Consider the following 20,025-nt stretch of genomic DNA (forward strand, 5'->3'; position numbering starts at 1 on the left):
GTTTATTTTTTTTTTGTAGTAAATATTTGAAAATGTTGTACATTTTTCCGTATAATTTTAATGGACAGTTTCTACTCAATTGCGAAATACAAAGCATCTTTATTTACTTCATTTTTTTCCGGTATGTGACATCGACATTAATTGTCTAGAATTACAGAAATATTTTTCACAATAATTAATCAAAATAATAGTGATAAAAAGAGTTACAATAATAGCCATAATAATGTAAAGCATTACATTAATAATAATAATAATAATAATAATAATAATAATAATAATAATAATAATCATATAAACATAACAATGTTAATCATTTTTTTTCATTTTCTAAGAACATAAATATTAAATTTCCCTACCACAACTAGTTCTTGTAGTGAAAAAAAAAATATGTATATATAACGAGTCTTTAGCAAAAGTATCTTATCAACTCTCTTCTAGTTTTATTTATATTCAATAAATATATTGAATTAGGTATTATTCAATGTTTGTAAAAAGTTAACTTCTATCCAATTATATTTAATTATAATGCCATTTCAATTACTTCTGCTACGGACTAATTATACTTTGTTAATAAAATAAAATCATGAATAAATAAACTATATAACGTATGAAAATTCTATTGTATATTAATAAAACAATAATTTTTTTTTGACATAGTGAAAAAGTGTGTTTAAAACACATAAGAACAATACTGATCCCAGAGTCTTGTAAATATTACAACAACGTTCAGAACGTAATTATTGAATGAAAGCAAATACATAAATAAATAAATGAATTAATTATAATTAATTATGCCCTTACATATTATTAAATGTGTTTAAATAAAAAGAATACAATAAAGTTAATTAAACTATGCAGTTATTGGACATTTGGAAAATTTACATCAATTTAATATAACAATTATAATAATATTCATCCTCTATTAAAATCATCATTAAGTATGAATTATTTATCATTTAATTATCAATTTAACAATAACTGCATAACTTATTGATACTCATAAAAATTCAGTTTTACAATTGAAAAAATTTAGGATTATACATTTTCACATCTATCGTTTTTATTTCACAGATATTATATTCATCACATAAGATGCCTGACTTTTATTGAAACATCCAACATCACATTATGGTGAATAATAAAAATCACTGATAACTAAATAAAATCAAATAATTTTCATACTAGAAAGCAATAAAATAAGCAATAAGTTTTGTAAAAAATATAAACATAATCAGTAAAGGATTTTTTTACTATTAAAAATGTTATGGTAATAATATACCAAATGACCATGACTACACTGCAAATCATATAATTCAATTACAGGAAGTTTATATTAAATATATTTTATGTGTGTTATTATAACACACTTTGGAAATATTAGACTTGCAGTGTAAATAAAACATTTATGTATGATAGAAAAAACAAAAGTTCTTATATGATGAATGGATATTTCTAAGATTTACTCTCTCTCATTTTGTAACATAAGTTTATCGGAATCTACAAAAAAACTAAAATAGCTAATTCCGCAATATAGATAAATGTTTATTTGAAAAATATTCATATTTATTTAATATATTTTTCTTTTTTTTGATATCGTTTTCTTTTCTCGACATTTGTTTTTTTCTTTTTATTTAGTTTCATCCACAATTTTTTGTGTAACTTTAAAAGAGATCACAGGATTTGTTTTTTTTTTTTTTTAATTTATTTTTTAGATGTAAAATCTAAATTTTAACAATGACAATGAATTATTAATGATTAGTTTTATTTTAATGAATTCTTCTTAGACTTATACACATTTGTAATGTTTATAATTTTGAAATAAAAAAAAAGCTTAAATATATATTTGTAAAATTATTTTATCTGGATTTTAATTCATTTTTTCAAAATTTACACACAACAAATTTGTTACACAAAAAATCTTTTTTTTTTTTTAAATAATTTTTGACGTTTCTTATTGACAATTGTTTTTTTTTTTTTGATGAGACTAGAATTTTAAAATAATCAGAAATTACACAAAGAAAACAATATTGATTCCGAAAGACAAAGAACGAGAGTAATCTGATTAATATAAAAAGATTAATAGTAGTAGGAAGGAACAATTCTGGAATATATCGATTGTATCTAATACTAACTTGGTAACCTATTCAGAATCATCCTCAACAGTAGGTGGTAGCATGGCAAGATGATGAGGATTTAACATTCCTCTTGACAACGCATACTCTGCTAGAGCACGATGACAAAATACATACTGATCTGGCATTTGAATACTGTAAGCTCGCTGTGCTCGAATTTTTTCCACTGTACCACGTATATCAACTGTTCCAGTGTCTTCTAGGCGAGATATGCAAATGTCCAGAGTACAAAATGTTCCTATAAACAATCATATAAATAATAGTTAACAACATTGAAAAAATTTTTATCTAAATTGTTTTAAAATAAAATCCACTAACCAGTTCGTCCGATTCCAGCACTACAATGTACGACAATTGGTGGACCTCGTGGATGACCAGCCCATGTGTCGCCTCTATTTGCTAACATTTTTGTTTGTTGTTGTCTCACTAGTGAAAGAAACTGTAAAAGTGCTGTTGCTGATTGAGGAACCCCATAATCTGGCCAAGCAGTATATAACATGTGACAAACTTCTCGAGTTTCTTCAGTCTATAATAAATAATTAAATTGAATGAGTTTTTAAATTTTAATTACATTATAATTAATTCTTAGAAATAATCGTACCTTGTTATTGGTCAAAAGTAACATTGATATTGTATAATCTGGATTTGTTTCAACATCAAGTGTTGTCACTGTAAATCCGCCTGCTGAAACTTCATCTCCTGGTTCAGGACCCCAATATTGAGCACATTTTGTACGTCCACGTTCGATAACGCTAAAATAATATTCATGTATAATAATCTTTATTTTTTAAAACTTAAAAATTAAATAATAATAAAATGAAATTTACCGAGTAGTCATAACAACAACAAGAGTTTGTTGCTCCCATATCATTCGCCAAAAATCTCCACAGGTTTTTGGTAATGGTCCTTGAGTGCTGATGAATGCATTCTTTTGTTTATAGCCATCAACAAAATTGGCATTAATATAATCTGTCGTAGCATCACCTTCAACTTGAGATAAACATACTCTCGAATGATCATAGCAAAGTACATCAGTATAACGATTTTTCGGCTGATTTTGTTTTAACTTAGCATTGTTAAAAGTTCCATCAGGCTGTCTTTGTCTTATTTCCGTATATTCAGCGACAAGTCCATCTCTTCCACGAGAATGAATAGCTTCAATAAGTTGTTCCATGGTGAGAGCCTGCACTCCCAAGTCTCCATGGAGGCTGTCATCGTCGCTGAATCCAGAACTCGCTGACGAGGGTGGTTGAATAGGAGATGGAGCTTCATCACTTGCAATCCAACAATCTCCATTTGTTATTTCAATATCTCCAATCGTCACATTACCATTTTTTATTTTATGTTTTTCAGTCACAGGACTTGTAGGATTACTTATATTTAGATTGTCTGGATTTTGATTGACACTTATGGTTGATTTTATCGTCGACAACAGAGGACTACCCACTTGTGGGGTAACCTTTAAATAATAAACATCATTAGAGTTTCATATATCAATTGGTAATATAATAATCATTTAAAATAAATAATACCTCACAAAGTTCACCTCCACTTCGATTCGTCATGGACTTGAGACAATGGAGCAACCAGGCTTCATGCTGAATTTCCAAAGTACCACCTAAACGTCGTGGTAAAGAATCCCGTGGTATATGAAGTGTTAACTGAGGAATAGACACAGTAAATACACGATCCCTGAGTTTCTCTCTAACAAATAGCCGGAGGATCTTAAAAGGTGCTTTAAACCAAAGTGGTGCAGTGACAATGAGAACCTTCTTCAATTTAGCTGGATAGCCTCCCTAGAAATACATTAAACGTAATTATTTCATTTTTATTTAAACATAACTCGATTTAAAAATCAGTAAAAATGCGCATTGAGCAATTATTCTATTATTAATATGCGACGACATTAAACTTGGATTTCTTCCAATGACCCAGAACTCGAGAAATAATAAAGATCATTTATTAAGTGGGGTTAATAATAATTTATCACTAAAAGTCAGTTTATTTTTTTAAAAACAACTGAAAATATTTACAATTCAATGGTTCACTTCAACTACTAATTCTATCAAAATACCTGTCAGCATTTAGTTATTGTTATTACCATCCAAGGTAAATTATCGAAGAACGAAAAGAGATATTTTTGAAATCACCATAGGGATGAATTAAAAAGAAAAGGTCACTGAAGGTCACTATTATAATTATCTTTAATTATGTTGATGGTTTAATTAGCATTTCATCCTTCGATAATGATAATTTATTAGACAAATAATATATTAAAACCGGTAGTGTGTAGACCGTCCGTCAATCGATAACACTCGATTAGTGTTCCTATTCCCTGTACACAGTAGATAGACTTGAAAAAAAAAAGGAGACAAACAGCTGGATTAACCATTTATTTCAGCACAAAGCAACTATGATAATTACTCTTCGATTTTTGCCACAAGCGAGATGATAAATGAAATGAAAAAAAAGAAGAAGAGGACTAACAAATACCTTGTAGGAAAGGGAAAGGATTTAGGTTGTCTAAAATTTGAGCAATGCTCGTACAAAGAGGAAGCAATGACTACTGACCAAAAAGCGTCGTGTGACGTCCACGAGTACGGACATGCGCTATTCGGAACAAGTCCCCTTTTTACGTTTTGGGGTTGCACAACTCCGCCTCGTGGAAAGCCATCTCTCCCTCTTCATCTGCTACAGCAGTAGCTCCAAGGGGATGAATGAGTGTGTGTATGTGTGAACAAAGAAGGGTGAGTGTGATGTGCTCAATCAAGAGAGAGAGTATATTTTATCTATTAATGTCCTTGTATATCGAGCTCCAATGCATCAGGCATTAAAGTATTTTCATCCGGGATTGTTAATCGCGATTCCTATAATGTGGAAAAATCTTGTATATTAGAAAAATATTTTTTATTATCACAAGCAACTACCTAATATCAATATCAAACCATTCTTTTTACTAGTCTTCCTATAACAAAATCAACATAATAATTCAGTTGAAAATTGGTAGAATTTAAAAAAAAAATATTCATCTAGGTTTTAACAAGACTAAATAAAAGGTATAACTTATGATTTATTGGAAAAATTTGAAAAGGAATTTTCTTGAGTTATCACAGTTAATATGATGATGAAAGTAATTTGATTATTCCCGGATTGATATTAATAAATGTTATGGATGAATTAATTGAAAGAATTATTTCCAATTCCATATTTTAAGAAACCACTATGCCATTACAGGTAATAAATATGGGTTAATTACTATTAAATTACCTTTAGCAATGTAAGAATTTTTTGTGACAAATCATAATCAAAATTCTGATATTTGCTGTCGGACATGTCATAAATGAAAACTAATCCGTGCTTTTGAGTTTCAGCACTTTCCAATGCAGCATCTAGTTGATAAACTACTCCCTGAAAGATTTCAAATAAAATGGTTGATAATTAATGCAATTAGTCACATATTCCAACCATATTGTGTGTTAATACACTTTTTTTTTTTATAAACTCTACACAGTTATGTAAAGGTTAAATTAAATTTTTCCAATTAATTGGTTTCAATTATGATTTCGAGTAACTTTTAATTATAAAACAAATTTTATTAACTAACCTGTAATGTTGTCTGATGCGTTGTACATTGTGGAAGATGTAGATGTGCTGTAAAAATAGCTATGGCTGCACCTGTGGCATCTCTAGATGGCTAGAATACAATAAGTTATTATCATTATACTTGAATAGTGATGATGTAATATATTATTTCATATTCACACTGTCAGAGTCATGCTATTCCCTTACCAGAACAGTAAATTTCCCAGTTCGCAACTCAGAGAGAAGTGGCTCCTGAGTTGGATGTAATGCAGCGAGACCCTCACGACGTCTTGTTGCTTCGTGTTGTTCGTAAAGCACTAAAGCCCGTGATACTTCGAATTTACGTGCAGCCAAAAATTTAACTGCTGTGCTCCAGGAAACTGGACTTGCTCTTCTGCCTGCACGACACTTGTTTACAGCCTCTATAAACTCTTTCGTTGCCTATAAAAATAAATTTAATATTTATTCATACTATTAACAAATCTGTGAAGTTTTATCGAACTTGTTTATTTTTATTCGGGTAATTGCATTGAATATTTAATTGGACATTAAAAGTATCAATATTCCAAGCAGTTGAATATTTATTAGAAGAATTATTTGTTATAAAAATAGTCATTTGCAAGTGATATTTCAAATAAATGTAATCATCTATTGTTTATTTTAAATGTTATGTCCATATGTTTGAAAAATAACATCTAAGCGTTAGATTTAAAATTAAAAAAAGAGTTTTTGAATGATTAATTCTATGCTTTTTTGTCATACATGCTTGGGATACCAACGTTACTTCCGTTAGTATGATTTTCCCCCCTTATACCGCCGTTATTTCCTGTACCCCACCCGCTGTAAAATAGTCTATGAATACTTTGAAAAGTACATGTGTCAAGAAAAGAACAAAAATTTATTGATAAGAAATAAATTCGCTATTAAAATTCCATAAATAAAAATATTCAACTTGTTTGAATTTTTAAATAAACTTCATTGATTCTTTTATTTATAACCTGTTTGTTTATTTTCTAGAAATAAATTTTTTAGTCAATTTTTTTTTTTATATCAATAAAAAATAAACAATTTATGATAAGAAAAGTGCAAATATGATTATTTTATATAAATATTTAATTAGATTTTCTTTCAAATATTGAATTTTTGACGTCATATTATAAATGTCAAAAATCTGTTTGTAAGTTTATCTGGCGGTATATGATAAAAAATAAATAAAAAATATCCAGAAAATTATGTTAATAAATCTATTAAAAATACAAAATTTTCATTAACATAAATTTTCAGAGTTATAATATTAAATGGCTATTAAAACAATCACTTACTTGTTCCTGTTCTACGGTTAAAGCGGCTGCCATTTTTTCTCAACACAAACACACCACGCGAGCAGTTATTATTAATTAAAATGTCAAATGGAAAACATTCTTAAAAGTTTTTTAATTTTAAATATCTAAAGTCATTATTGTCACTTCATTATTAAGACACAAAGTGGAAGACCACTTGATGTTTAAAAAAATGAGTGGAAGGAAAAAATTTACAAGTTCATCATGCGATTACCACGTTTTTAAATATGTGACATCAACACTTGTTCGTGCTTAGTTAGTCATAAACTATGCTTTGTTTTATGTAGACGAGAGAAGAATCATATAATCATAGATCTACAACTATGGAGGACATATTGAGTAATTAGTTCACATAAAATTCTAAAGATGTCGCCATTACAATTTTCTGACAGCCGGCAACATGGCGGCCAGTATTTGAGCAAGATGGCGGTGATTCACATTTGGCACACGAGACTGAAATAAACGTGTTTTGTAATTAGTTCAATTAACATAATAATAATTAATGACAGAATATGTTACTATTTTGTCCTACTTGTGGTAATGCTCTCCGAATAAACGAAGGTACAGTTGGGCTACATTTTGCTTGTAATACTTGTCCATATATTTATAATGTACCACGGAAAATAAGCAAAAGAAGTTATTTAAAGCTTAAAGAACTAGATGATGTTTTGGGTGGTTCAGCAGCCTGGAAAAACGTAGATTCAACTGAAGAACGTTGTCCAAAGTGCTCACATCCTTACGCATATTTTATGCAAATTCAAACGAGATCAGCTGATGAACCTATGACCACGTTTTACAAATGTTGCAACCAACAGTGTGGACACAATTGGCGCGAATAAAGGTAAATTGTTATTACTTTAAAAATATTTACTCGTGAAATAAAGTAACTTAACCTTATATTCACAGCATGAAAGAATACTTGGAAGTATAAGGACCATAATTAGAGTGAATCATCTACCTCCACTTTCAGTCATCATGCATCAAGCCGGCAATACTGTGAGTCAGTTAAAACCTTCTGCCAAGCATTTTTACATGGGTGGAACTCGATGCTTTGGAGTTGCTGTAAAATTAATCCTAGAAGGGAAAATAATTGCAATTCCTACAGACACAGTTTATGGTCTAGCTACTCTAGCTCAGAATACACAGTCAGTTAAAAAACTGTATGAGCTTAAGGGACGTGATGCGAATAAACCTGTTGCTATATGTCTGAGTTGTGTTAAAGAAATCAAACATTGGGCTGAATTGGACCATTTACCACCTCCTCTTATTGTATCATTGTTACCGGGACCAGTTACTGTTGTTTTAAAACGTAAACCAAAGTTAAATGCAAATTTGAATCCAGGAATTGATACTGTTGGTATAAGAGTACCACAAAGCAAATTCATTAGAACTTTATGTCAAGCCGTAGGTCAACCTATAGCACTTACAAGTGCTAATTCAAGTGGTGATCAAAGTAGTTTTCATCCGGATGAATTTACTCATTTATGGCGCGATTTAGGAGGAATTTTCTACAGTAATCCGGATAAGCAAAAAACAAAAGAGTGTAGGAGAGTAGGTTCAACTATTGTAGATCTGAGTGAACAGAGTAAATATAAAATAATCCGAGAAGGTATTGGCTATGAGAATACCTTAAGATTGTTGCATAAATATGGATTACAAAAAAGAGATGAATAAAAATGAATATTGTCTATTGTGTAATTGGATGAAAATAATGTAAAAATAAAATATTTATATTCTATAATAGTGTTTAAATTATTTTGCACATAAACATACTTTTATTCATGGTATTTTCTACAGAAAAATTGATACGATAATAATGAAAAATTCATGAAACATCTAAAGCGTCAAAAAATTATCTTCATTATCGTTATGTTTTCATTTTACATAGTAATTACCAGCATTATTCATAATTTTCAACATTTAAGCGATATGATAGTGAACATAATTTTTCATTCTTTAAAAAAAACAACTTATTCATTTTTTTTTATCATAAACTATTAATAATAACATCACTAAAAAAAATAAAAGTAAATTTATATTTAAAAAATTGATTAAATAGATTATTTTCTTTGTATCATAAATATTAAAATTTACTTCAACTGTTAGATATATAAACATTTAAATTTTGATGCCATTAATAATATTCATAATTTAGATTTTATGATTCAATCATCTTAATCTTATTTGTCGTTCAATCAAATTATAGGCCAATATTACGATTGTTAATAACTTGAATTACTATAAATAATTATTCCAAATATAACAATTCAAAAAATTAATATTTAGTACATTGGACTATAAATCTGCACTGTATTTTCTAGAACATAATTAGACCTTTGAGCTTTCTTTAACTAACTACGTTTACATAAATAAAGATTCAATTTGTAATGTAAGAAAAACTCACTCTAATTTGTAATGTATTTATATATATATATATATATATTAAACTCTAGTTAAATTATCTGGCTTTGCTTGAGTTCTTCTTCGAGCTAACTCGGACATAACTACTGGACCAACATGAGGTAATCTTGTATTATTTGACATGGCCTTATATGTTGCAGTTACTGCAGTCTGAAATGAGATAATAAATTTTATTAGATATTTTATTAAAAAATATAAAAATAGATATTTTATTAGTATATAAACCTTTAAACTTTTAGGATCCTTCACAGCATTTGGAATACATTTTTGCGGAAGATTTTGTCTATTAACAATCCATGGATATTTTAGAATTGCTGCAGTAGTGAGTCGACGACGAGGATCAATGTGTAGCATTTTTCTAACAAGTTCTTTAGCTTCATTAGAAATTTCATTCCAAATACCATCATCAACATTGATGTATCCCGGTCCGATTCTGTTCAAGATATCATTCGCATTGTCTCCTGGAATGTTAGGGAAAGGGGTATACCTGAAAAGTACAATTGTTTTAGAATATAATTATGGTAAATTATGTAAAATAATAATATATTCCAAAAGCACAGTCATTAAAAATAAAATCTACTTTGGGTAATTTTTAAAAATGTGTATAAATTAAATGTCAATAATAATAATAATTACCCAGATAGCATTATGTACAGTAAAACTCCTAGAGACCATATATCACAAGCAGCATCATATCCTTGCCGCTTTAATACTTCAGGTGCAACAAAATTAGCAGTATAGCATGGAGTCATTAACAGTCCATTTTCAGCACGGAGTTGTTTTGCAAATCCAAAATCACAAATACATAATGTACTTGGATCACCTCCAGGTTTAGCATAAATAATATTCGATGGTTTTAAATCTCGATGAACCACACCATTTTCGTGTAAATAATGAACAACATTCGTGATTGTATATATAACTTCAGCAGCTTCTCTTTCGGTGAAGTTATTTCTTGTTATTAAGCGATCGAATAGTTCACCTCCCTTTAATAACTCCAATACTAAGTAAACTCGTTTTTCATCTTCATATACAGCACGTAGACTGACAATATGCGGATGCCATCCATATCGAAGTAAAATTTCTATTTCTTCTGTTGGATCGCGTTTACTTTTTTCAATGATTTTAACAGCATATTCATTCTTTGTTGCTTTATGAGTTGCTCGATAAACAATGCTGTAACTTCCATTTCCTATTTCATCTTTTAATTCATACTCATCTTTGATAGAATTTAAATTTATGTATGTTGGAAATGAACTGTATACACTAATATTATTTTTATTCTCTAAAATAGGCTTAGACTCATCAAGTAAACCAGGTGCAACAAAACTAAATCCTCGAAAAAGTTCATGTGTATTTGCACTTGGTGGAGCACCCGGTGAATCTTTTGGAGTTTTACACGTAAACTCACTGTCAAAATAAAATGCATCATCATCATGACTTACAGCTGGTTTGAATGGCGGTACTATTTCTTTTCTATAAAGTGCATCCCAGTCAATAGATTTAAAGAATTCATGATTTTTTATTTCTTCAATTCCATCTGAAATAATAATTAATATTTATGTTAATTGAATTTTTAGTTGTCTCAAGATCCAGGAATGTAAAAAAATGTATTAAAAAAAAAACTCATAAATAATTAATAAATAATCATCTTACTATTTCCTATTCGATTAGCTGGATTTCTTTTAAACAATACACGCAAAAGTGATTGCGCTTCAGGCGAAATATTGTATGGCATTCCCAGTTTAGCTTTTAATATTTGTGTCATGGTTTCTTTTCTATTTGCTCCTTGAAACGGCAGTGCACCAGTTAGCATTTCAAACTAATAAAAATGAATATTATTTTTTAATCAATATTAATAAATAAATAAAAATAAATCAAATATTATATGTATTGTAATAAATATACCATTAAAACTCCAAAACTCCACCAATCAGCTGCAAACGAATGACCTTGACGATTCACTACCTCTGGTGCCATATACTCTACTGTACCACAAAAAGAATATGCTTTGCTATCATCCACAGGTTGCTTACTCAAACCAAAATCAGTGAGAGACATATGGCCATCAGCATCCAACAGTATACTGTAAAATTAACATTAAATACTGTTAATTAAATTGAAAAAATATTTCTTTATTAATTCATAAAGTAAAAGAAATAAGTTATCAAAATGATCTAGATTTCATCACTAGTTTTGAACTTTTAGACAACAAATAAAAATTTTATAATTCAAAAGTAAATAAATATCACTTAATACATTACACAATGTATTTACATAAGTCTAAATCCAAACAAAGCAACATCATTTGCTTTTATTTACGTAATTATTGATTTTACTTTTTTTTAATAAAATTTTTTTTCTGAATTCATTTATAAATAGCAATGGATTGTTACTTACTTTTCAGGTTTTAGATCTCGATAAATGATACCAAGCTTATGAATATGATCCAACGCCAACGCTAATTCAGCTAAGTAAAACTTGACATCTTCTTCGGTAAACATCACCTATTTATTGATATTATCATCATTAATAACATATCATATTGAATTTCAACACTTACTTTAATAAATAAAATAACATAAAAACCTCTTTAGACAATCTTGAAAAGAGATCCCCGCCTCTCAAAAAATCAAGAATTAAATATAATTTGCCTTCAGTTTGAAAAGCATAATGTAATCTCACAATGAATGGATGTTCAACATCCACGAGAATATTCCTTTCTGTTTTGGTTCTAACTCGATCTCGTACTGAAATAATAACATAATTATATTTTTATATAAACGAAAAATATATTAGTCATGTTATTAATTATGTAAATCCTTAAAATAATCAATACCTTTGAGTGTTGCTTTTTTCAAGACTTTCATGGCATATAAAGTACCTTTATCTTTACCAACAACTTTCCTCACAAGGAAAACTTTTCCAAATGAACCTTGACCAAGAACTTTAAGTAGTTCAAAATGACTAGGGTCTGCTTTTTCGTGACCATTACGAACTAAATCACTGACTTCTATTTCATGTGATTTTGACGTATTATGAAGTTTATGATTATTTATTTGAGTGGACATGATTATTTCTTTAATTATTTAATATTTAATGTAATTAATATTTATATTATGTTTGATTGATAACAATTATTTACATATAAATTGTGGCTTGTACCTTGATTGTTATAAACTAATAGAAGTTAAAAAAAAACAATAATTGATATTTTTTTGATATTACGTTCTTGATTTATCCGAAATACAAGTGAATTTACCAACGACATTGTAGATTTATGCTAAAATTGATATTTGATAAACTATTATTGATAACATTTGTGATATTATAAATTTCCTTTCACCAAAAAATAAAAAAATTTAAGATAATCTTTTAATTTCTTTAATATGTTATTTTCAACAATCACCATAATAATGCAAAAACTATGAATAACTTGGGCAATAAAATAAGAAAAGACTAGGAGCAACAAAATGATAAAATTTAAAGCTTATCCTTAAACTGATTTGATGTGTCACATTTATCGAACTATATGCCACCCTATGATATTGTCTAAGGGCTCCAATGTAATACAGTAATATTTTTCTGGCTACATTCACTAGTTGATATAACATATGCGCACAAGTGTATGTGTTAAATTACCGTCATTTTTTGTTTATTACTGTCTAGACAAGTCAAGCCACTTCTACTTGTTTGTTGGTCACTCATCAGATAATATTATTGGTTAGAAAATACAAAAATGGACTACCATTAGAGAGCCGGGAAAAATGAAAATGAAAATTGGCTGAAAATGAAGAAAACTATTCAGTTATATAATTGTATTTAACTGATCATTAGGCCCAGGAAAATATTTAGTATTTATTAACTTACATAATTACCGATTATATTCATTAAAAATGTTAATATTGATGAATAATTAGCAATGAGCTTGAAAGCTTTTCTTTCTTTCCACAAATATATATATGACATCTGTTTCCGTTTAATTCGCAGTAAAATTCCTTTACCCGGGTAACTTTGAATCTAATTAATGTGTGTTTATTAAAGATGTATATAACAGTTATAAATTTTTAGATGGTTGTCTGAATTTAATATATGTAATAGAGTAAATGATTCTGCGTCGATTAAGATAAAGAAATAAATACATTTCCGATTATTTTAGCAAAAAAATTCATTCTAAAGTCACCATTCATTCAATGTTATTTGCACCGGAAGTGGAATAATTTTTAAAAGAATATCAAAAAATTTATATTTTTCTATAAAACTTTTACGACTTAAAAACTTATTATTAGTAAGTTTAGACGATTTGTGATTTTTCTGGCCTAAAAATAAGTGAGGTTATAGGCAATTACAAAGAGATATTTCGTTTTGAAACCAATAAAATTAACAACGTAGCTCGCTGGTATGTCGATAATAAAGAGGCCTTTACCATCTAAGTATCAGAGAGAAAATTGATACAACAAAATACTACATTATCGACTTATGATTAGTAGGCATCTGATATACCGCCCCTTTTAAAAAATATAACCTTTGTGAATTGAATACATTTCAAAAAGATTTTAAACATAAATCCAAGAATAAAACAATTAGTAAATCTACTATGTCTTGTATGAAATAAAAAGATGAAAACTAATACTTTGATAAACAATCACGGTATGAATTTATTTCAAGTTATTTAACTAATAATTAAAAATTAAATATTAACTTACGACTGCTGAACAGGATTCAAGTGATGTAGGATACCAATAATTGTCTTTTGAACTTAATCATTATTACAGTAATCACTTTATGCACAATTTTGTTCAATGATTTTCCTACTTATGATACTTTCAGTAAGACATACACATATGAAGTAACTAGAATGACTGATTGAGGAACTAAGATTCACCGTGTGGTGCTGCTTGTTCTTCTTATTCATGGAAAGGAGGAAATACTAATTGGTGATAAAATTAAGGGTGAAAGTAGGGGAGGATCCGTCTAAAAAAATCTAGGAAGGATTAAAAAGTAAAAATTTTTTATTGCAGCCGAAAGATTAGGCTGCAGATTAACTGTAATACAATGAAATTCAAGCAAACATTTTCTTTATTCAATATTCAAAGAAGTAAGAAATAAAACAATAATCAAAATAATTTGACAAATGTCTTAATGATTTTTTAATTATTCATTTTTATCTCTTCATATCCTACTCTTAATAACCTTCGATTAATTATTTTCTTTTAAATTTTTCTTTGAGTCGATTGACTATTTGTAAAACGTTTCTTTTCTTTATTTACATTTGTCGACATATTCTCTCGTTGCTGATTGTCTCTTTGATTTTGGAACCAATTCTACAACGAATAATAGTTGAATTAATATCAAATTATTACACACTCAAGTGAATAAAATTAAATCTTTTCTATCGTCATCAACAAAAACAAAAAAAAATCCTATATGATGTCTAATATCGTAGGTAATTCAGAAAAGATTAAAAAGAAAATGAGATACTTCATTAGTAGAGGTGAATGAGTACCTACATCGAATAGCTAATAAAAGTTCTCTAGGCTGATGAACTTAATTTTTAATTATGATTAAAAAAATTCGTTCAATTAAACCAACCTGGACCTGATTTGTTGTTAGTCCTATACTCGAACCCAAAGATTTCGCATCATGATCGTGCAGATTTGGATCTTTGTTGAAAATGTATTCCATTTGAAAACTTTGGAAATCATTTAACGCCTCAGAAGCTCTACTCCCCGGCTGGTTTATTTCATCAAGACTTTGCTCATCCAATGTAAAGAAAGAGGAATCCTCATCATCATCGAACGTGGTATTTTCATCCTTTGCGGCCATTTTATCCACGGCTATTGAACAATCTGTGAAGCCAGAAAAAAAAGAATAAAGTATCAAAGATAAATTCAAAAAATGTAATAAAGATGAGGAAGAAAGACATTCCATATTAGGTCGCAGTAAATATTACTGAATCAAAGGAAAATCCAACAATATATTATTGTTTGAGCTTTATCGCCATTATTGCATCGTGATAGGGAAATATGGCCAAACGATTGAAGAATTTGATCCATGAATCGAAATTATGGGTTTTATTCTCGTCGTGTTCATTGGATGAGTTTTTTGATCAGTGCTGAGACATTTATAATTAAACTCAGGAAGTCGAGGACCAACTTACCACGAAATTAACACAAATTTTAGTATATATCTGCGTTTTTTGGCGCGCAAATTACTGCAAACGTCCGTTAATGTTGATTACTTGATTAAAACTGCCCATGACCATCCATACCATTGTTTGGATGAATATTTAGATATGGGGGGTGACATACCAGACATTAAATTTTGTAAATACTTTATGAAATATAGGCGATATGATTCAATGAGTAAGTTTCTGAATTGGAAGTTAGAAACTGTAGAAGAGCGAAGAAAGTACAAGAGTCAATTTAGAAATGATGAATTTATGATTAATCATCTTATGGAAATATGGAAATCGAATGAAGAGAATTGTAATGAAGCTCATAAGAATTCTCAACTATTTTTACACTTTTTATTGGAGTCTGAAGAAGAAGTCCTGCAAGTGAAGGAGAAAATAGTTCTTACTAAGGGCCATGAGATATGTCATCACTGTATTTCATTGAGACGTACAGAAAAAGCTGAGAGTTTCGTTCGATGGGCTTTTGCTGAACAAGAATCAATTGATTCTTTTATCAAGGAATTCATTTTATCAGATGATGGAGTTAAATCATGTGTTGATTTATTACATGCACTTCTTAAATATTGTATTGAGTCGGACGAAAGATCGGAAATATTAAGAAAATTTGGAAATTTTTGGTTAAAGCCTTTAGAAGATATTGAGATATTCCGAACTAAATTTGTATCACAAGTGCCTCAGTCTGATGATAATACATGGAAGAAAAATTATAAAACGTTTATGGATTTTATGGCAAATTTGAATGAAAATGCTCAATGAATATGAAGAGTCATAGATGCTTTTTATTACTTTTTCTACTTTTCTATCATGGATGTTGAACTTAGGAATTAATGGTAGGTAAAACTTTGAACTAAATAATCATAAGTAATAACGGTGATAATAATAATTAAGTAAATAATACAAATAATCATGGTATTTTTAAACTAAGTCAGTTGAAGTAAATGAAATGGAAAATCCACAGAATCTATCATATTTTTATCTTGATAATACAGTAGGTTCTTTCAAAGACCCTAATTTTTACAAATTATCTTCATTTACATTCTTTACTGTACATTGTCAGTCTGTATAATTATAAGTTCACCCAAGACCTCATAAAATCTTGGGCCCTTTGTCAAAGGTCCAAAAGTCTTCAATTGTTGGGTCTTTAAGAGAATCTACTGTAGGTATGGGCTATGAGAACTTCTTGAAGTCTCTGTGACTGAGTACTTAGATCATTTGATACAGTTGACATTGGAAGTCTTAATGTAAACGTAGCCCATGTCTGATCTATTGTATCCAATATTGGCATAATATGTAAAATATTTTTATAGACTATATAATGATATCGTGAATATAGTTTAAATAGTCTTGATAAGAACATTGAAGGAAAGATTATAGCTTACGTTTGTTGATGTGAATTGTTTATAACAGTTTAATTGTCATAAACAATTGAAAACGAGTGCTATGCAATACATTTGAGTTCTTCCAACGCGTAATTTTTTCTTTCACTAAGACAAAGTTACAAACTGTGTAATATGAATAAAAACCTAATTAACTTCCCAGTGGGAAGTTATAGTAATGGGTCCGATTTTGCGAATCGCTAGTTTTGACATATCTCCACGTTTTAAGGTCCCCAGAGTTGAATACGATAGTTTTTACGTGGACGTCTGTGTGTGTGTATGTACGTATGTGCGTATGTTCGTACGTGCGTTCGGAATTATTTTTCGCCTCGATTATCTCGAGAACAAAAAATGATATCGACGTGGGACCAACTGCATTCGATGCGTAATTACGTAACTTAGAACTGATTAGATTTTCAGCAAAATCGGTCCAGCCATTTTTTTGGCAGAATCAAAAAACTGGAAAAAAAGGAAATTACTTGAATTTTGCAATTTATAAATTATACCATTTTTTAAACAAAATTTCAAGATCATTGCAGAAATATGAATATTAAATGATCGGAATACTTGTATGGATATATGATGACAATAATTCATCGAAAAAAAAAAATTTAAAAAACAATATCAGCAATGAAAGAATTTTAAACTCGTGTCAGAATTGAGAAAACAGCGTTAAAGACGCTATAATAGTCGATAATAATTGTCAATGATATGGAATTGTGTTCATAACAATTGAACATTGTTACTAACAAGTGATTATTGATCATAGTATATTTAAATAATAAGTTTTAAATTGTTATAAACAATAAAAATAGGGACCCTTTCTATATATATGAGTACTTTTAACGCATAATTTTTTCGTTTACTAAAAAAATGTCACCAACCGTATGCCATAAATGAAAACATACTTTTTTCGTGTATAACAATGAAATTCGTTGTAAATAATGAAAAAAAGGATCTATGAGGTACATTCGAATTCTTCTAACGCACAATTTTTTCTTTTACCGAAATAAAGTAACTAACCATATCAAATGAATAAAAACAGACTCATTTCGTTTATAACAATTCCATTTGTTATAAAAAATGGAAACGGGTTCTATTCAAATTGTTTTTTTATTTTTTCCACTGGAAAGTTGGTCGTATGGACCTTTCGGGTCGCACTCAGACCACTGCAGACCACTGATATTTTTGTTACTTATTAATCGGCTTAAATATTTTAAAAATTTTATGCTTCTACAAATTCTTAAGAGTCACGCCGTTTTTTGTTGATATGTTCATTTTGTCATTATCCGTATTAAATTTATTTTCAAAATAAAAACCGAAGGAAATAATTCATTTTCAATACTGTTGATTTTTAGATTTAGATACTTAGACGAAGTCATGGGAATTTAATAGTTCGAGTAAATAAATGTTTTTTTTTGTTTTGTATTACTATTCATAATTTGTTTAACAAAATTGCCATAAAGATAAGTATATATATTATAAATATAACGTAGTAGTAAGGTTTTCTTCTAACTATATTGCTGCGTAGTTAATACAGTGACGCTTTCTCGAGTGCGGAGTGGAGGGGAGTAGTCGGTCGTCGTGCTGCGATCAGCTCTCTTACGCTGCACGTTACTAACATGAAAATAGTCGAGTTAAAACAGTTGAAAAGCAAAAACATCTGAAAACTACAAACAGATGAAAATCGCAAACAGTTGAACGTCTGAGCAGTTGAATGTCGTACGAAATATAATAGTTGAGCATAACAATATATACTAACGCAACATAGCCACGAGTCGATGTCGTAGACTGAATGACTCTTATGTGGTGAATCGTCGGAAGGCGTTCATAATTGTTATATGTATACTCTCAGTTGCATATAACTAAAAACAACAGAAATGTTATACTCACTTCAGCCCTAGTACGAATAGTAAAAATTTTTTTACTACGTATACGAAATATAACCAAGTCGCTAACAGTAATAGCTAGCGAGAGTAAATCTTTAATAAATTTAGAAAAAGAGAGTGTTTGAACTTTTCAGTTATACATTCATATCAATGAATGTTTTAATTTCTTAAGTATAAAAGTGTTGATGGAAACACCAGTTTTCACCTACAACACAAAATATGTGTTACATAGTAAGGCTTCAATATAATATATTTGTTTTACTATATAACGCATATTTTTGAGAACGGATGTGTGTGTATAAACACATTACAAAGTTCCCTGGTTGATCCTGCCAGTAGTGATATGCTTGTCTCAAAGATTAAGCCATGCATGTTTAAGTACATACCGAATTACGGTGAAACCGCGAATGGCTCATTAAATCAGTTATGGTTCCTTAGATTGTACCCACATTTACTTGGATAACTGTGGTAATTCTAGAGCTAATACATGCAAACTAGAGTTCCAACCAGAGATGGAAGGAACGCTTTTATTAGATCAAAACCAATCGGTGGTCTCGGCCATCGTTTACTTTGGTGACTCTGAATAACTTTTAGCTGATCGTATGGTCTCGTACCGACGACAAATCTTTCAAATGTCTGCCTTATCAACTGTCGATGGTAGGTTCTGCGCCTACCATGGTTGTAACGGGTAACGGGGAATCAGGGTTCGATTCCGGAGAGGGAGCCTGAGAAACGGCTACCACATCCAAGGAAGGCAGCAGGCGCGCAAATTACCCACTCCCGGCACGGGGAGGTAGTGACGAAAAATAACGATACGGGACTCATCCGAGGCCTCGTAATCGGAATGAGTACACTTTAAATCCTTTAACGAGGAACAATTGGAGGGCAAGTCTGGTGCCAGCAGCCGCGGTAATTCCAGCTCCAATAGCGTATATTAAAGTTGTTGCGGTTAAAAAGCTCGTAGTTGAATCTGTGTGCCACACTGTCGGTTCACCGCTCGCGGTGTAAACTGGCATGCTTGTGGGACGTCCTACCGGTGGATTTAGCTTTAGTGTAAAAACTAAAGCGGTCCAATAATCCTGTCGCGGT

The 20,025-nt window shown here is 29.7% G+C and overlaps 4 protein-coding genes and 1 non-coding gene across 6 annotated transcripts in view; 3 read left to right on the plus strand and 2 right to left on the minus strand.

The window, feature by feature from the left end:
• Positions 1-25: 25 nt before the first annotated feature.
• Ptpmeg2 (Protein tyrosine phosphatase Meg2) lies at positions 26-7,319 on the minus strand. 2 transcript variants are annotated; one of them, XM_035083811.1, is made up of 9 exons: positions 7,037-7,319; positions 5,922-6,155; positions 5,737-5,826; positions 5,400-5,540; positions 3,665-3,928; positions 2,960-3,591; positions 2,734-2,884; positions 2,451-2,658; positions 26-2,370 (listed from the first exon to the last, which is right to left on the minus strand). In XM_035083811.1, the coding sequence occupies exons 1-9, from the start codon at positions 7,067-7,069 to the stop codon at positions 2,141-2,143; spliced, it is 1,983 nt and encodes a 660-aa protein (XP_034939702.1). In that variant the 5' UTR covers positions 7,070-7,319; the 3' UTR covers positions 26-2,140. The 2 variants fall into 2 exon arrangements, with proteins under 2 accessions (XP_034939702.1, XP_034939703.1); XM_035083812.1 differs by lacking the exon at positions 5,400-5,540.
• A 227-nt stretch (positions 7,320-7,546) lies between these two features.
• Positions 7,547-7,893, plus strand: Polr3K (RNA polymerase III subunit K). The gene has a single exon (XM_035083814.1). The coding sequence runs from the start codon at positions 7,567-7,569 to the stop codon at positions 7,891-7,893; it is 327 nt and encodes a 108-aa protein (XP_034939705.1). The 5' UTR covers positions 7,547-7,566.
• Tcs1 (Threonyl-carbamoyl synthesis 1) lies at positions 7,753-8,792 on the plus strand. Its single transcript, XM_035083813.1, has 2 exons — positions 7,753-7,895; positions 7,961-8,792. The coding sequence occupies exons 1-2, from the start codon at positions 7,854-7,856 to the stop codon at positions 8,726-8,728; spliced, it is 810 nt and encodes a 269-aa protein (XP_034939704.1). The 5' UTR covers positions 7,753-7,853; the 3' UTR covers positions 8,729-8,792.
• A 379-nt stretch (positions 8,793-9,171) lies between these two features.
• On the minus strand, positions 9,172-13,084 carry S6kII (Ribosomal protein S6 kinase II). The gene is made up of 8 exons (XM_035083824.1): positions 12,315-13,084; positions 12,065-12,225; positions 11,876-11,982; positions 11,384-11,561; positions 11,132-11,297; positions 10,112-11,015; positions 9,701-9,962; positions 9,172-9,625 (listed from the first exon to the last, which is right to left on the minus strand). The coding sequence occupies exons 1-8, from the start codon at positions 12,544-12,546 to the stop codon at positions 9,497-9,499; spliced, it is 2,139 nt and encodes a 712-aa protein (XP_034939715.1). The 5' UTR covers positions 12,547-13,084; the 3' UTR covers positions 9,172-9,496.
• Positions 13,085-19,252: 6,168 nt separating this feature from the next.
• The window catches only part of LOC118067216 (small subunit ribosomal RNA), a 1,912-nt gene continuing 1,139 nt past the window's right edge, over positions 19,253-20,025 (plus strand). Inside the window, exon 1 of the ribosomal RNA XR_004690341.1 lies at positions 19,253-20,025. This exon is cut by the window's right edge and continues 1,139 nt beyond it. This is a non-coding gene — a ribosomal RNA (small subunit ribosomal RNA).

The sequence above is a fragment of the Chelonus insularis genome, unplaced genomic scaffold (assembly GCF_013357705.1).
Source record: "Chelonus insularis isolate UGA/USDA-ARS -01 unplaced genomic scaffold, ASM1335770v1 contig_36_pilon, whole genome shotgun sequence".
Taxonomy (NCBI): Eukaryota; Metazoa; Arthropoda; class Insecta; order Hymenoptera; family Braconidae; genus Chelonus; species Chelonus insularis.

Bases quoted from the DNA above. Each gene is read 5' to 3' on its own strand.
- Ptpmeg2 (XM_035083811.1), bottom strand. From the start codon at position 7,069: ATGGCAGCCGCTTTAACCGTAGAACAGGAACAA. The intron at 3,929-5,399 runs GTAATTTAATAG...ATGTATTTCTAG, and splicing joins AAATTCTTACATTGCTAAAG to GGAGGCTATCCAGCTAAATT. The intron at 2,885-2,959 runs GTAAATTTCATT...ATATTATTTTAG, and splicing joins GTTGTTGTTATGACTACTCG to CGTTATCGAACGTGGACGTA.
- Polr3K (XM_035083814.1), top strand. From the start codon at position 7,567: ATGTTACTATTTTGTCCTACTTGTGGTAATGCTCTCCGAATAAACGAA.
- Tcs1 (XM_035083813.1), top strand. From the start codon at position 7,854: ATGTTGCAACCAACAGTGTGGACACAATTGGCGCGAATAAAG. The intron at 7,896-7,960 runs GTAAATTGTTAT...TTATATTCACAG, and splicing joins CACAATTGGCGCGAATAAAG to CATGAAAGAATACTTGGAAG.
- S6kII (XM_035083824.1), bottom strand. From the start codon at position 12,546: ATGTCCACTCAAATAAATAATCATAAACTTCATAATACGTCAAAATCA. The intron at 11,298-11,383 runs GTATATTTATTA...CATTTTTATTAG, and splicing joins GGAGTTTTGGAGTTTTAATG to TTTGAAATGCTAACTGGTGC. The intron at 9,626-9,700 runs GTTTATATACTA...ATCTCATTTCAG, and splicing joins AGGATCCTAAAAGTTTAAAG to ACTGCAGTAACTGCAACATA.